This window comes from Watersipora subatra, chromosome 8 (assembly GCF_963576615.1).
Source record: "Watersipora subatra chromosome 8, tzWatSuba1.1, whole genome shotgun sequence".
In the NCBI taxonomy this organism is placed as follows: Eukaryota; Metazoa; Bryozoa; class Gymnolaemata; order Cheilostomatida; family Watersiporidae; genus Watersipora; species Watersipora subatra.
Genome location: NC_088715.1, coordinates 15,574,836 through 15,593,206, shown reverse-complemented (window position 1 = coordinate 15,593,206; position 18,371 = coordinate 15,574,836). Strand labels below are relative to the sequence as shown.

General features: G+C 42.7%; 1 protein-coding gene across 1 annotated transcript; it reads left to right on the top strand.

Annotated features, from left to right (window-relative positions):
* Positions 1 to 3,609: 3,609 nt before the first annotated feature.
* LOC137402321 (uncharacterized) lies at positions 3,610 to 6,492 on the top strand. The gene has a single exon (XM_068088818.1). The coding sequence runs from the start codon at positions 3,610 to 3,612 to the stop codon at positions 6,490 to 6,492; it is 2,883 nt and encodes a 960-aa protein (XP_067944919.1).
* The last annotated feature ends 11,879 nt before the right edge of the window (positions 6,493 to 18,371 follow it).

Below are 18,371 nucleotides of genomic sequence, written 5' to 3'. Positions count from 1 at the left end.
CTTTTTGCCAGCTCTAGCTCGAGCTGGCAGTCTCTCTTCTGCCTTTTTGTACGGGCCCCTTTCATGTTTGGGCCGTGTCACGGCTCTAGTGTAGCTGGTGCTTAGCCTAGCTTTTCCTCGCAGGGATAGTAAGGTTTGAGCCGGCCCTCATTTTAGATAGAGGACTGGCCCTGTCTCTCGATCAAATAGGTATGGTTTGCCAAAGCCTTTTATGATTTTAAAAGAGCACACATATTTGGCCTGTAATTTGGGGTTTTCTCCCCTTCGCCGGCGCTTGTTTCGAAGCCACACCCACTTTCCTGGCGCATATAAGGGTGGCTCTTCCTGGTCTTCCTGTCTCACCGTCTGTTTGGTCTCCCTCAGTATCTCGTCAGCCATCTTAACCTCTTCTGTGTTTCCTGCACGTACTGGTGGGAAGGCCACTCCTCCACCGGAGGCGGGCTGAATTCCAACAGGTCAGGGAGGCGTAACTCTCGACCAAACATTGGCAAGTTTGCTGTTTTACCCGTAACTTAACTGTTTTGCCTGTAACGGGCTTTGCCCGTGTTAGCAGAAGCGCTCGCAGCGAATCTCCCAGTTGCCGGTTGTTTCTCTCCACAATGCCGTTAGCCTGAGGGTGGTATGATGTCATGCACGTTTTTTCTACTCGCCATAGCAGGCACAGTTCTTCTATCTGTTGGCTCTCGAACTGTGCCCCACGGTCTGTATGTATTTGCTCCGGCAAGCCCATGCAGCAAAATACTCGCTCGTCCAGCGCATTGGCAACTACAGGCGCCGTGGCATCCGGGAGGGCCAGTGCATCCTGCCACCGAGTGAAATGGTCTGTTAGCACCAGGATCCACTGCTTTCCTCTCGGTGTCTCCAGCATTGGTCCAACCAGATCCACTGCTCTCTTTTGCCAGGAGGGACCTGCATATAACCTCTGGCGGCTACCTGCTCCCTTGTTGCCACTGTGCTTAGCTGCCTGGCAGACCTCACAGCACCGGATCATTCTTCTCACCATGGCCATCATACTTGGCCAATACCAGGTCAGTCGGAGCCGGCTGACCGTTCTTTCTACCCCAGAGTGGGCCAGGGCGTGAGTCTGCCAAACGGCTGTTTCTCGGACCGGTGGGGACAAATCGAGCACCACAATGGCTAGCCGTATGGAGCAGTACGCGCCTCCAGTACCCCGTTCTGCAGCCGGAGGAATGGGCGAATGCGGCGTAGCTGCCGCAGCTCAAATTTACCCAATTCCAAATGCTCGGGGGTTAATTCCTTCGCATGCTGCATAGAGAAGTACATGGAGGCCACTGGTCCATGTTCGGCAGCCTGCATGCATGCCAACTCTCCTGTGGCAGTTTCTCTGGTGCTTATTCGAGCTGTCCCACAGTATCCCGAGGTGGCCTCGGCCAGCTTTGAGCTGAACCTCGATGCCTCTAGGGGCAGAGGCGGGCTCGAACAACCGGCCGTCTCGCAAGCAATCCCGGCGACTCTCGGGTCAAGACTCGGGTTCTTTCCTGGTTGATTCTCCAAGGCCAACTCCCTGTGGGTCGGTCCTCCATCCCGTAACTCAATCAGCTCTGTCGATAGTCTTCGGAGGTCTGTTCGCTGAGCCCATCTGCGTTGCCATATCGGAGGCCGGCTCTGTGTTCCGGGTAAACTGGAATTCGGCAAAGATCTCCAACCATCTGGCCACCTGGTTGGAAGATTCTTTGCGCCGACACAGCCATTGGAGGGATGCGTGATCTGTACGGAGGAGGAACTGGAGCCCATAGAGGTAAAGCTTTACGGAACTGCTTTACGGCCCTCACCACGGCAAGCAGTTTCCTTTGAGTCACACAATAATCCTGCTCCACCGGATTCAGTGTTTTGCTGAAATGTAATATGACTCGCTCAACTCCCCCTTGTACCTGAGACAACACTGCACCGACTCCGCAATTACTAGCGTCTGTGTCCAGTACATACGGCTGCATTGGCTCTGGGTAACCCAGTACGGGAGCTGAGGACAGCGCCTCCTTCAGCTTGTCAAAGGCCTCTTGTTCCTTTTAGCCCCAAGACCAAGCCCAACCAACCAAGACCAACCTCCCCTATTGCTGGTGAGTCGGTGTCAATATAATCTGCATCAGACTGTTACCTTTGTATACGCATGCTGCGCAATCGTTGAATAGCTAATGTTGCATTGTGCAATAGTTAAATTCCTTACATAGTATTGCGTAATCCATGGTGGAGTCATACTATTTCTTTATTAACACAGTTCACTTACTCAGATATTACGCAATATTCTATTTTTAGCAACCGACTAATAATGCTGTTTTTTCTGGAAATTACTGGAATAATGTTTTAGTATATAAAGACTGACTTGCTGCTGGCTAGGGACATTCATTATTCACTTGCAATAAAGGCAACGTCTAGTGAAAAGTTTGAATTTTCTCTTGGTAGACCCGCACAAGGGGTCGTATATAAGGACTCGGGGTGTCACCACATCTACTGTGTGACATGTTTGGAGGCTTGTCCGGGATCATCTACCTTAGCCAGAATTATTCTGAGGACCAGGGGTCTAGTAGGTGATCTCATTGGTGGATATTACATCCAATAATCTACGAATCATTACGATTGGGATCATTTTACCTTTGCCAGAACTATTCTGAAAAAATTAGAAATTACTACAGCTGAGCCGAACTAAAGATGGCGAGCTTATCAGAACTCATCAAGCTTGGAAAAGAAATGGGATATGAAGCAGAGCCACTGCAGAACTTCATTAAAGAACAGCAAGAGCTCCAACGAATAGAGCGGGAAAAAAATAGAGAACTTGAAAAACTGAAGATAGGAGCACAAGCAGAAGAAAGAGAAAAACAGCGAGAAGCAGAAGAAAGAGAGAAACAACGAGAAGCAGAGGAAAGAGAGAAACAGTGAGAAGCAGAAGAAAGAGACAAAAATAGACAAATTGAGCTACGGAAAATCGAGTTAGATTACGAACTTGAGTTAAAAAAAGCCGAATTTAACGAACAATTACGTTCACACTCACCAGGACTTAATTCAACAGCATCAACAGAATCTACCAAAAGGCTCCCGAAGCTGCCAGTGTTTGTAGATGGAAAAGACACTATTGACAGCTACTTACAGCGGTTTGAGAGATTTGCAACAAATCAAGCCTAGGATAAAAAGGACTGGGCAACGTATCTCAGTGCTTTGCTATCTGGAGCTGCACTGGAAGCATACTCACGGTTGAATGAAACGGATGCTCAAGACTATGACATTTTAAAAAAAACAACTGATGAAGAGGTATGACCTTACAGAAGATGGATACACAATAAAATTTCGCATAGTTCGGCCCCTGCCAGACGAAAGTCCTAGCCAACTATTGGTACGGATTACAACCTACTATGACAAATGGTTCGAAATGACAGAAATGGCAAAAGATTGGAAGAGTGCTAGAAATCTTGCGGTAAGAGAACAGTTTATTCGAGCCTCTCCAAAAGAGCTAGCTTGTCATCTAAACGAGCAGAAAAAAGACCTCAACTACGACTTTCCCAGGCTAGCAGAAACAGCAGAGCGTTTTTTACATGCACATAAAATAAAATTCTATCAGGAGAAACGAGAAAAGGAAACACTGACAACAGAGAAGAGATGTTTCCGATGCCAACAACTACACATTTAGCTAGAAATTGTCCTAACCAGAAAAACAATGACCGAACATGGTGTACGTTTTGTAAAAGAGGAGGGCATGGTTTAGAAGAGTGTAAAAGAAAACCCCTCGAGCCAAGATATAAGCAGCGGGCAGCAGCACTCCAGGAAGAAGACGACCAGCAAGAAAAGGATAATGTTATCACCTTAGATGGGAAAAGATATGCACCCGTGGCATGCTGTTCTGACCAGAGCTTCACAGAGCAAGGAGGCGTTCAACCCGTCAAAGGGATAGTCAATGGGAAGCTAGTAGATGTACTGCGAGACACTGGTTGCTCAACAATAATTATTAAGGAAGCATTGATTGGAAAAGACCAACGAACTGGGCGACATCAATGGATAGAGATGGCAGACAGAAGTGTTGTAAAAGCACCTGAAGTAGTGATCAAAATCAATTCTCTCTATTACAGTGGAAAAACTAAAGCACTCGCAATTAAAGATCCACTCTACCCACTTCTAATTGGTAACATTCCGGGAGCTCGATGTTACAACAATCCTGATAGAGACTGGTCAGAACAAGCAGCTATCACCACTAGATCACAGAAAAAGGTTATTAAAAAACCGTTGTCACCTTTAATTGCTGGTAAAGCTATCAAGGAGGTTGACGTAACTCACCAAGAACTCATTAAAATGCAAAGGGAAGATGCAGAGATAAACAAATACTGGACAATGGATCCCATCAACAAAGGCGACCAAGTCGTTTCATTTGCTACAAGGAGTGGACTTTTATACCGAATCTATCGGCATCCAAGTTACAACAACGGGGAAGAGGTAGCTCAAATAATGGTGCCACAATGCTTGAGGAGTAAAGTTTTACAGTTGGCGCATGAAGGACCATTAGCCGGACATCTTGGGGTAAAGAAAACAATTAACAGAATACAGACACAGTTTTACTGGCCAGGAATGCATGGCGACACAACGCGATTTTGCAAGTCTTGTGATATTTGCCAACGAACCATCAAGAAAGGAAACATTTCTCGATCTAAGCTAGTCCCGATGCTGCTCATTGATACACCCTTTAAAAGAGTTGCTGTCGATTTGGTCGGATCCATCATTCCAGCAAGTGAATCTGGACACCGATATATACTAACCTTAGTCGATTATGCGACCCGATACCCAGAAGCCATACCATTGAAAAACATTTCAACCGAAGCAGTCGCCGAAGCACTCCTTGACATGTTCAGCAGACTGAGAATACCAGAGGAAATCACAAGTGACATGGGCACACAGTTTGCCTCAGATCTCATGAAAGAAGTATCTCGTCTTCTTCAAGTTCAGCAGCTAACGACAACACCCTATCATCCAATGTGCAATGGACTCGTAGAACGGTTTAATGGGACCTTGAAGACTATGCTGAAGAGGCTGTGTGCCAACAATCCTAAACAATGGAATCGTTTTATCAACGTGGCATTGTTTGCATATAGGGAGGTTCCTCAAGAAGCAACAGGCTTTTCACCGTTTGAACTGCTATACGGACGAACTGTTAAAGGACCGATGTCAATTCTAAAACAGCTATGGTCAGGAGAGAATCAAGACGAAGAAACTATGACAACATACAAATATGTGCTGGAGCTAAGACAGAAGCTAGATGATATGATGAATTTGGCACAATGCTCGTTAAAAAGGTCTCAGCAACGAAATAAGTTATACTTTGACAAACATGCAAAGGACAGAAAATTCCAAAATGGAGATAAGGTTCTCGTTCTGTTACCTACTCACTCTAGCAAGCTGTTGATGCAGTGGAAAGGACCCTATTCCATCATTAAATCTAATCACAGTTCTAACAACTATTTGATTCGTATTATGGAAGGAAATGAGAAAACCTTTCACGCTAACCTGCTAAAAAAATACTACGATCGAGCTGAGGATAAGGTAGATTATGCGTTGTGCGCCAAGATTACAAGTGCCGACCTTTCTAGCAAGAATACCTCATCAGACGAATATGAAGACATCATTCCTACTTTAAATCGCGGAGGTGCAAACACACTCAATTATGGGGATCAACTCAGCACATCTGAGAAAGAGGAAGCTTATAAAATTGTGAGCCAATTCAAAGAAGTCTTCAACGATATACCTGGTAGTACAAGTATAATAGAGCATAAAATAAATCTTACGAGTGAGGAACCGATTAAACAGAAATCATATTCGGTACCATACGCCTTAAGGGAACAGCTACAAAAGGACCTCGATGAAATGGAAACTCTACGTATCATCCAGAAATCCCAGTCTCCTTATTCCTCGCCGATCGTTCTCGTTCCTAAGCCTGATGGATCTAAACGCATCTGTGTGGATTATCGAAGATTAAATAAAGTAACAGTGTTTGATCCTGAGTCGATGGCAACAGCAGAGGGTCTGTTTCAAAAACTCGGGAAAGCAAAATACTTCAGCAAAATTGATCTCTCAAAAGGTTATTGGCAGATTCCGGTGCGAAAACAAGATGTGCCAAAAACAGCATTCACTACCCATTCTGGAGTGTACGAGTTCCTCAAAATGCCCTTCAGAATGATGAATTCAGGTGCCACATTTGTAAGGGCAATGAGAAAGCTGTTATATGGGCTCAAGAATGTGGAGAATTACATTGACGACATTTTAGTTTACACTGAAACATGGGAAAAGCATAAGCTTGCTTTGATACAGTTATTCTCAAAATTGAAAGAGGAGAAATTCACAGTAAAGCCATCTAAATGCGTCATTGCTTTGTCCAGTTTGGACTTCATTGGTCATCATATATCTTCTGGGGAACTAACTCCCACTCAGCAGAACGTGGAAAAAGTCAGAAGGCAGCATCGCCCTGAGACAAAAAAGCAAATTCGTTCGTTTCTCTGATTGACCGGCTATTATAGATCTTTCATTCCTAATTACTCGACGATAGCAGCTCCTCTTACTGACACTACTCGCAAGGGAATGCCAAACGTTGTAAGCTGGAAAATGCCGCAAGAAAAATCTTTCAACTCTCTCATGCATGCCATTCTGACTGCACCAGTATTAAAGTTGTCAGAACCGGGTAAGATGTTTATTTTGAGAACAGATGCATCAGAGCTAGGCCTAGGTGCTGTCCTCATGCAGGAGTATGAAGGAATTTGTCACCCTGTAAGCTATGCCAGTAGAAAGCTTTTACCACGAGAAACACGGTACGCCACTATTGAAAAGGAATGTATGGCGATAGTTTAGGCTATCAAAAAGTTTGAACTTTATCTGAGCGGACGTGAGTTTGTGCTACAGACTGATCATCACCCTCTAGCCTACATGAATAGCGCAAAGTTTGATAACAAGCGTATCATGAGATGGGTGATGGCAATACAGGAACATCGGATGTGGATTCAGTATATCAAAGGAAAGGATAACATTGGAGCCGATTTCATGAGCCGTGTGTCTGCAGATTATGATTTTGAAGAATTTCCAACTCTAGAGAAATCCTCTTAAAAAGGAGGATGTCAATATAATCTGAATCAGACTGTTACCTTTGTATACGCATGTTGCACAATCGTTGAATAGCTAATGTTGCATTGCGCAATAGTTAAATTCCTTACGTAGTATTGCGTAATCCATGGTTGAATCATACTATTTCTTTATTAACACAGTTCACTTACTCAGATATTACGCAATATTCTATTTTTAGCAACCGACTAATAATGCTGTTTTTTCTGGAAATTACTGGAATAATGTTTTAGTATATAAAGACTGACTTGCTGCTGGCTAGGGACATTCATTATTCACTTGCAATAAAGGCAACGTCTAGTGAAAAGTTTGAATCTTCTCTTGATAGACCCGCACAAGGGGTCGTATATAAGGACTCGGGGTGTCACCACATCTACTGTGTGACAGTCGGTTCAACGGACGGGCTGTGTCAGCGAAGTCGGGCATGTACTGCCGGTAGTACCCCACGATACCCAGGAAGCCTTGCAGCTCGCGGAGACCCCTAGGATTCGGCCATTGCCAGACTGCTAGGGCTTTTTGGTCTCTAGCCTACTGTTCTAGTTAACTATATGTAGTTGTCTTCATATGTAACTGAAAGTTAATTAAAAGGCTGTTGTAATTTACAGTACTCAGATGGAAGCACGCATTATTTTTGTAAATCTTTTTTTTATTTTAGTGAGTAACCAATGGTTTTAAAACTTGGAGATGATGATGCCCAAGTCTCTTAAATGAGCTTTGCAAATAGAGTCTGGATAAACTCCTTTATGGCTCAATATAATAGTTAATATATTGCTGAGCATATAACTCAGCAGTGCTGAGCCGCTTTAATAATAAAACAATCAAGTTACAGTTGTCATTTTCTGATTTCAGACAGTAAAAAGCAAATGAGGTAGCAGGCTTTTTTCCATTTCAATTTGCAAACATGCATGCAGCCAAGCATGCATCCACCTCACAAACCAACCCTATCACTTGTGGGCAGGGTCGGTCGTCGCCAGCTGCATGGGAGTAGAGGACCATCAGGTGGATGACGAGCCACCTTCCCCTAAATCTGGGCCCGCCTTGCGAGGCTTGGAAGCCATGCTGAGTGTAAAGGTGCCAGCCCACCTGAAGGGTCTCTACATGTGTGCCGGGAAGAACTGCCAACGGCCGGGCCAGCTGGCACGGCTGGGGCAGCTACTGGTGTGTTATCAGCATACCTTTAGCAGGGGAGACGAGGATGTGGGTCGTACTTCCGAGGTAGAGCACTCCATTCTACTGAAGGAAGGTACTCGCATCATCTGACAGCCAACCCCCTGGCTTGGGCCGGAAGAAGAGGTCGAGCGGCAGGTACAGGAGCCGCTGGACAGGGGGTTAATTGTGCCAGTCGGGGTGCTTGGAGCTACCTGGTAGTGTTTGTCTAAAAAAAGCAGGTCAGGTGGCTACCTCTTTCTCGCTGTCTACATGTCCCAAGTACCAAACTCGTGGCTGCAGGAGCTCACACTTGGAAGGCTTGAGCTTTAGCCCATCTTCCTTCAAACATGGCAATACCTCTTCCAGCCGTTGCAATTGGGTATCAAAGTCCGGAGCAACGACAATGATGTCATCCAGATATAGCAAGAGTGTCTTCCAGTGCAGCCCGCACAGGACCCGCTCCATAAGCCACTGGAACGTGGCCAGTGCCAAGGTCAGACCAAATGGCAGCATCTTCCATTTCCAGAGCCTAGATCGAGTTGTGAAGGCGGGCTATTCCTGCCCGTCTGCGTCCAGGGGTACTTGCCAATATCCGCTCACCAGGTCAAGTGTGCTAAAATAACGGATGCCGGAGAAGGTATCGAGGCTGTCGTCGATCCGAGGGAGGGGGTAGGGGTCCTGTGTGATCACGGTGTTAAGTCGCCATTAGTCGACGCAGAACCGCCATTTCCTGTTTTTTTGGACAAATACTACCGAAGAGCTCTAACCTCCCCAGCTGGCTCGATTAACCCCCTGTCCAGCAGCTCCTGTACCTGCCGCTTGGCCTCTTTTTTCGGGCCTGCCAGGGGGTGGCTGTCAGATGGAGCGAGTACCTTCCTTCAGTGGAATGGAATGCTCTTCCTCGAAGGTATGACCCACATCCTGGTCTCCTCTGCTAAAGGTGTGCTGATAACACACCAGTAGCTGCCCAGCCATGCCAGTTGGTCCGGCCTTTGGCAGTTCTTCCCGGCAGACACGTAGAGATCCTTCAGGTGGGCTGGCACCTTTACACCCGGCATCACTTCCACGCCTCCCAAGGCAGGCCCGGATTTGGGGGAAGGTGGTTCGTCATCCACCTGATGGTCCTCTACTCCCGTGTAGCTGCCGACGACTGACCCTGCCCACAAGTGATAGGGTTGGTTTGTGAGGTTGAGACATCTAGCTGTCACAACTCTCTTTGGCCCAGGCCGGTTTAAGCTGGCGGCCAGGGACGGTCCTTTGGGGCAACTCTCTATTAATTCGAGGGTGACTCGGCAAGGCACTGTCATCTCCGTTCTGGCGAGTGCTTATTACAATATTAGTGCTTAGTACAATATTTGAGCTTTACTCAAGAGCAACCCGCCCTATCCGTTTGTGTAGGTCAAAGGACGACTGCGCACAGTCACGACTGGTTGCTCAAAGTTCATTGCGCACTGGTGAGCCACCAGAAAGGGCATCCCTAAGATAGCGTCCTCGCTTATCTGACTTACCACAAAGACCACCTCAGTCTTTACGTCCTGGAGTCGTACTGGAAGGCGTACATCCCCGTAGAATGTCAGCCGGGTCCCATCGGCCATGAGACCGTGTCTGTCACTCTTTTCCAACAAGCTTCTCGTGGCCGGAAAGAGCTTATCGAAAACCTATTTGCTCAGGAGGTTCGTGGTGCACCTTGTTTTGATCAGAAACTGGGCGTGCTTCCCCTCCACCTTCCCTGGAAGGAAGTAGCTCGTAGAGTAAGGCTGGCTCAGTGCTCAGGCTCTGATCAGCTCAGCACCTTTACAGGTACCTGCAACAGGTCTGAACTAGGCCCAAGCCCTGGGATATCCGCAAGGAAAGCTCCAGTGCATCACTAGGGGTGAGCCCTGCCGCCTTTAAGGCAGGCTTCTCACCGCGCGAAGGGGGTCTCTTCCTTTGATCCGCCCTACAGGGGTGTTTGAGGTCCCTTAGGTGGGAACTCGTTCTTGTGTCTTTCAACCAGGTTGCAGGGATACCAAAAGGTTCAGCTAACTGCTCCTCCTGTCTCCTAGGGTTCCTCGGTTTTTTACTTCCTCGGTGTCTGCAGGCACCGGGGTCAGTCTCTTCTTCTTTGTGGACAGGAGTTGGGTCCAATCCTCCTAAAGACTCATAGTAGTTTCGAAGAGGGACAAGTCCGGGTTGGTGTGGCCATGAGGGTCTGGCCTGTCCTGTCTTTGCTGTCCTGGAGTCGGTCCCTCTTCCTGTCGGCTTCTAGGGGCCGAGTCCCGACCAGAGTTACCGGGTCTTACCTGCTGGTATTTGCAGAGTGGTGGAGACTTTGGAGCCTTGGTGCAGGCAGTAGTTGGCCCTCCTGCTGCGGCTCCTTCTCGTTTTCCAGAACAGCGGGTCTATCCCGAGGGCACCCCTTTCGGGCGTGCCCTATCTTTCCACACCCCCAACATTGCAGGGGTTGCTTTATAGGAACATCTTCACAGGGTGTGTGTTCCTCCGTGATCTTCTGTATTTGCCGGGTGAAGAGTTAGACCAATTGAGTGAGTTGGTTCAGCGTGGCATCCCGGACCACCATGGCCTGGTCTCCGGCTGGCTCTTCAATGCTTCGCACCTCCAGCTGGTTTCTCCTTTCCGGCCGAATCTGCAAAAATTCTGTGCCAGCTTGTACAGCGTCTGTTAAGGTCACCGTGGGCACAGCTAGCAGATGCTGCTGCAGATTGGTGTCATTAAGCGAGTTGCAAAATAATTCTTTAGCCATATTGGCCTGGTAAGGTACCGGCAAATCCCCGTAGGCCACCTTAACTAGGCGTTCTCTTTGACAGATGTGCTCCTGTAGAGAAGCGGTTGCCGTCTTCCGAAGGCTGTTTAGCCGAGTCCTTACCTGTCGAGGGGAGAGACCGAACCGTGCCTAGAGCATCTCAAAGATGGCTCTCACCTCGCCTGCATTTTTGCAGTTCTCGGCATCCTCTCGGAGTGCCTCTCTCAGATGCAACAGGCTAACTTCATATGTTCATTGGTTGGCCTTCACCACTTCTTGGAACCAGCGGATGAAATAATCCAGTCCTCCGTTGTACTGAGGAGTCTTGAACTGTGGCCCGGGGGCCTCAGTTTGTGGGGCCATTGCTAGGCGCTCCAGTGCTTCGGCCAATCGGTTGGTGCCTTGCTCTGCACTCCGTGCTCTCTTTTGCATCTTTGTCGAGAGTATGCCTGTTTACTGGGGGTCGACTGCGTGCCTTATCACGGTTTTCCAGTAGCAAGGAATAACGTCTCGTTGTTCTTTCCTGGCCAAGAGTATGCCTGTTATTGGGAATCGACTGTGTGCATCAGCATGGTCGGCCAATAGCAGGAAACAATGCCTCGGTAATTTCTTCTTATTCTGAGGCCTTCACCAATCCGGTGTGTCCGAGTGATGCTACAGCAAAGTCGGCAGCCGGATCTGGTGTGCTTTTTCCATCCGAGTGCTAGCTAACCCCGGTGTGCTCGATGGATGCTTATAAGCAAGGTCGGCAGCCAAGATCAGGTTTGCTCCTAGTAGTGCTTACTCGGTTGTTGTGGATTTGGGCTAAGTATCCCACCATTGCTGCCAGTGTGGTGGATTTTACCGTGCCACTTTCACGGTTTCCCACAAGCCGAGTAATCATGAAGACCGAGTTGTTATCTGAGCATACAAAGTATATTTACATAATAAATATAGTTGTGTTAATATAACAACGTCATGCATACATAAATATTACACAGTATAAGGATAAAGTGTCCCTCGTATGCAGGGAGCTGCGCTGCTCTGCTTACCTTTTTATCGCATCTGTTCTTTTATCTGCTTCGTTCTTGTTGGCTCCGCCCACAATTGGTTTCGCATCCCGCCGTATTTTTGGTGGCTACGTGACTCTCGTCACTTTGCCTTATTGCCAGCTCAGCCTTCGGGCGAGAGGGGGAGGCCTGGCCCGGCCTGCTACTTGGCCATCACGCTGGCACCGGTTCTGCTCGCGATGCGTTTCTCTCACAATATTAATAACTGAGATCAAGCCAAACCGCTGAGGCATGGCAGATCAATTACCCAGATCAGCTGATCTGTCAACACAAGCTGACCATGACCTGAAGCTAACGCAAATTTTCAGGAGATTTAATGTTTTCACCTTATTTATTTTTCACATGCATGTATTTGACTCAGGATGATAAAATACAAGATTGGCCAATTAGCATTAGGCAATTAATTATGTCCCCAGACCTGACCAGCCAATGACACAGGCAAGATTATGATGAAATGTCGTAATCTAAGACCATAGACATAAGCCTTATCTCTATGTCTATGACGATACTGTTAAAATTAAAACTTACTTTCATTTCAATATATAAAAAGAAAGTTGTAGATGCATACAGGTAAGCGATACGGTTACATAAATATAAAATTTTGATACTTACATTACGACATAAAAGAGAGATAAAAATCTTTCTTTTAAAGTACTTTGTGATCTTTCTAAAGCATATGCATATATATATCAAAAATACCTAAATGAAGCTAGTCCGAAATGGGATTATTGTTTTGCGCAGTTCGCTGTAGGCTAGCTATTGCTAAGGTCAGGTTAAGGTCATTGTTAAGGTTAAGCGCCTTCCCTTAACTGGCTACTGCAATCCACCCCTGTTTCAGGCAGAGAAAGAGTGTATGAGTTCAAGGTGAATAAGTTTGTATTTGACTGTAAGCGCCACAATCAATGTACAACAGAGGCATTCACAACTCCACTGGGAGCTTGGCCCATCTTGCCAAGTCATCCAATTTACTACCATATAAAAGGAAGATGGATATGTACAAAAACAAGTAAAAACATAGCACACGGTCGAAACTGAATATAATAATAATATAAAAAGAAGTCTAAGTATGATTAAATAATTATTGGCGTCGCCAATTAAAACGTACAGAGTAATAAGAAATAAGCATATGCAACAGACAGGGGAGACGAATCACGGTATTTAAAAAGACAAGACAGTATAAAGCATTTAGGAGTGAATAAAGTAAATGCAACATCCGCCACACTATTGTTCAAAGATTGTAAAAGAACTTGTGGATTGAACATGTAGTTAAAAGAACAGTTTATTGTAGGTCCATTATTCTGCATTGTCTCAAATTAATTACTTTTTATCTATTGTCACAAAAAGTAGGTATTTTTCCTTATTTATTTCTTTAAAATTGCAAGCTTTTTATAGATAGAGAGGTTTTCATAAATAGTAAACTATTATCAAGCCTCAGCTATCATAGCGTGATAAGATCCGCTCATAACTGACAATTAGGTATTATCAGTCTGCCAAGTAAGATAGACAGCCCAACTAATATAAACTTTCCATAAACTTTTACGTATGCCAAGTAGGGAAAAGAACTCTTGAGAAACAGCAAAACACATATTTATTATGAAAAGGGCTAAATACAAAATCTTATCTCGAAAAAGCATATCAACAAAAACGAAAAAGTATTTCTTAAATAACTTTAACCTTCAGTACCTAATTCGAAAAATACTTAGACTAATCTGACAAGCAATTATGAACATAAGTTAGATCTTTGAACATGAGAGCAGCAAAAAATAAAGTTGTTAAAGATTGTTCATTGCGTGCGAGTTTTTAAAATCTTGATGAATGGCATCTGTCATCTTTTCTGGGACACCTCTGTGCCAGACATCTTTCCTTTGTATAAATAAATGTATATATATACATATATATATATATACATATATATATATATATATATATATATATATATATATATATATATATATATATATATATATATATATATATATATATATATATACTTCTTTCACTGTCAAAAGTGTACAGCAGACAGTGAAAGAGGAGGAGCAAAGCATCAAAGCATATGCAGCCTCCATGGCCATCTCAGATAAGTTGCTAACTGAACTTCAATCGGCTGCTCTTACAACGGACCTACGCCCTGATGATGAGGAAATTGACTGGCACACGAAACCTCTTCATGGTGCTTACCACCAACAAATATCTAAGGTTGGCGATCTTCACCAGACATATATGTGGCTGAACAAAGGAAACCTACCGGCCAATACAGAGTCGCTAATCATGGCAGCCCAGGAGCAAGTGCTCCCAACAAGGCAACTCCAAACGAAAATCTATCACACTAGAAATGACCCTAGATGCAGACTGTGCAAAGATGCACCTGAGACTATCCAACACATCATTAGTGGATGCAAGCAGCTAGCAGGGAACGCATACACTGAGCGGCATAATCATGTCGCAGGTGTTGTGTATAGAAGTCTATGTGATGAGTATGGCCTTAATAAACCACAACACTGGTGGGAAGCTCCTGGTAAGGTCAATGAAAATGACCGGGCTAAGATCCTCTGGGACTTCTACATCCAAACTGACAAGCATGTCCTAACAAACCAACCAGATATAGTGGTGGTAGACAAGGAAAACAAGAGGGCTACTATAATAGATATAGCAGTACCCAATGACTACAATAAAGCCAGCAAAGAAAAAGAAAAGGTAGATAAATATCTCCCACTTAGAGAAGAGATTGAAAAATGCTGGAATGTAAGAACAACTGTAATCCCAGTAGTCATTGGGGCAATGGGCGCAATAACACCGGCGCATAAAATGCGGCTTGCCCAAATACCAACAGCAATCAACTCAGGTGAGTTGCAGAAAAGTGCGCTATTGGGAACAGCTAAAATCTTGAGGCGAGTGCTCAAACTCCCAGGTCTCTGGTAGGAGACCCGAGTCAGAGCAGAATTTACCACCCATACGGGGTATCCGAGGTGAGGAAACAATTTTATATATATATATATATATATATATATATATATATAAAGCAAGCAGCAGTGTGCAACGTAGAGCTTTTAATGTTTAACGTGATATATTTAAATGTATATATATTGGCTTGGTTGCTTCGTCTTTTCACAAGTTCATTGGAAATTATTGCCCATGGAGTTGCTCCCTTTGTTCCATTCGGACCATCACTCATTTCATAGAGTTTGCTCAGTAGAATAGCATTCATAAATTTTTGTTAGATTTACTACAATCTTATTGTAGCTGATAACCACTAAACACAGTGAAGCTGCTGTAGGTAGCTATAGCTACTAAAGTTAACATAATATTTTGTAACTAATTTCTAATATGCATCGTACATATATCAAATTTTCATGTTTTTACCAGAGAGTGCTCGCATTAGATAATTAATATGAGTTTCTGTACCCCTAGTATAGAGACCCATAGTAATTACGGGTTTCTATACTAGAGGCCCCTAATGTAGAATCCCTCTATAACATTTTTGCTTTGCGATGCTAACACCGGATTGAATTATTGGCAGGGTGTACTGTATTTGTATTTAATTAGCAAAGAAATAACCCAGAAATAAACACAGCAAACATAAATGACCCAGAACACATAAATAAACACAGCAAACATAAATGCCCAAGAACACAGAAATAAACACAGCAAACATAAATGACCCAGAACACAGAAATAAACACAGCAAACATAAATGACCCAGAACACAGAAATAAACACAACAAACGTAAATAACTCAGAACACAGAAATAAACACAACAAACATAAATAACACAGAACACAGAAATAAACACAACAAACATAAATAACACAGAACACAGAAATAAACACAACAAACATAAATAACTCAGAACACAGAAATAAACACAACAAACATAAATAACACAGAACACAGAAATAAACACAACAAACATAAATAACACAGAACACAGAAATAAACACAACAAACATAAATAGCACAGAACACAGAAATAAACACAACAAATATAAATAACTCAGAACGCAGAAATAAACACAACAAACATAAATAACACAGAACACAGAAATAAACACAACAAACATAAATGACCCAGAACACAGAAATAAACACAACTAACATAAATAACTCAGAACACAGAAATAAACACAACAAACATAAATAACTCAGAACACAGAAATAAACACAACTAACATAAATAACTCAGAACACAGAAATAAACACAACAAACATAAATAACTCAGAACACAGAAATAAACACAACAAACATAAATAACTCAGAACACAGAAATAAACACAACAACCATAAATAACACAGAACACAGAAATAAACACAACAAACATAAATAACTCAGAACACAGAAATAAACACAACAAACATAAATAACACAGAACACAGAAATAAACACAACAAACATAAATAGCACAGAACACAGAAATAAACACAACAAACATAAATAACTCAGAACGCAGAAATAAACACAACAAACATAAATAACTCAGAACACAGAAATAAACACAACAAACATAAATGACCCAGAACACAGATATAAACACAACTAACATAAATAGCTCAGAACACAGAAATAAACACAACTAACATAAATAACTCAGAACACAGAAATAAACACAACAAACATAAATAACTCAGAACACAGAAATAAACACAACAAACATAAATAACACAGAACACAGAAATAAACACAATAAACATTAATAACTCAGAACACAGAAATAAACACAACAAACATAAATAACACAGAACACAGAAATAAACACAGCAAACATAAATAACTCAGAACACAGAAATAAACACAACAAACATAAATAACTCAGAACACAGAAATAAACATAACAAACATAAATAGCTCAGAACACAGAAGTAAACACAACAAACATAAATAACTCAAAACACAGAAATAAACACAACAAACATAAATGACCCAGAACACAGAAATAAACACAACAAACATAAATAACTCAGAACACAGAAATAAACACAACAAACATAAATAACTCAGAAAACAGAAATAAACAAATTCTTTGATTTAAAAGTTTAAATGGTAAACTTTGATGTTGATTAAAAATAAATTTTCTATACAACAATTCTTCTTCTTACCTGCGCAACGGCGATCATCTAGCTAGTACCCTCATTTATGCGCAAAAAACTATAGCATTCTTACAATTGCCAACTAAGTTTTTACTCGGCAAGTTATTTTTTTTCTTGATCAAGTAAAGGTTTGTGTTACAATCATGCCCAGTTTTGCCAATATAGAATTGATATTACATTGCGGTTTGTTTGTTATATACACGTATTATGTTTGTTAGTGTTTTTATATAAGTATTGCCTGGTTGAATAGCTGTTTCTCTATTTTTATTTATTTTTGTGTTTTCAGTTTTTGAATGACAATGTTTTACCCTGCAACATTTTGAAATCTGAAACTCAAAGTAGTAAAAGATTACTGCATGTTTATTGCATATCGATGGGCCTTTTACACCAATAATTGGTCCGTGTGTCAAACGCTTCCTTTTTAAATTGAATTGTAAAAAACTCATAATAAAATAATTATTTTGTATATTCTATGATTTCTGAACAAATCAAGTTTTCCTTGTTTCTTAATACTGTAAAATATTCATTTTGAAATGACGGAGGATTCATTTACAGATTATCTACAATGGGAAAAGTAAAAGTATTTTGTGTGACAATCAATACTGATCCTGCCACCATTCCACCCGCTATTCCTAGAGGTCTGTGTGTCTCTGGGGCCATTGTGATAGAGCTGAAGGAACGTATGTATACTGCACACTTGTTGAGCTGCGTTTGCATGGACTTACCCAAAATTGTGTTGAGATGAACTTGTAATGGATAAAACCTCAAATAGATTTGCTACAATTAAATATTAACTTACACAAAATTGTGTTGAGATGAACTTGTAATGAATAAAACCTCACATAGATTTGTTACAATTAAAACTTAACTTACTCAAAGTGTCAGTAGATTTTGTCAAAAAGTATCGGTATTGTTTTATTATTTATGATTTCTTTTGATGTTTTGAGTTGATCTGACTGACAGAATGTTTTAGAATAAAATCGATAAAAGTTGATCCTGGTTAACACGCTCAGAAAAAAAGTGTGGTCACTAGGGGCCTGACTGTCTGTCTCTCTTTTGTAAGAGATATCAGTTATTTCATTCAAACTACTGCGTTAACTTCAAGTTGCAGTTTTACGCTTCTCTGTTATGTCAGTTTTTTGCAACTAAAAACCCATATTCACACTCTAGCTTGAATCAGAGCTTTAACCATGATCCAGTTTTGTCAATTTTAATTTTAAACATTCTGGCAGTTAGATCATC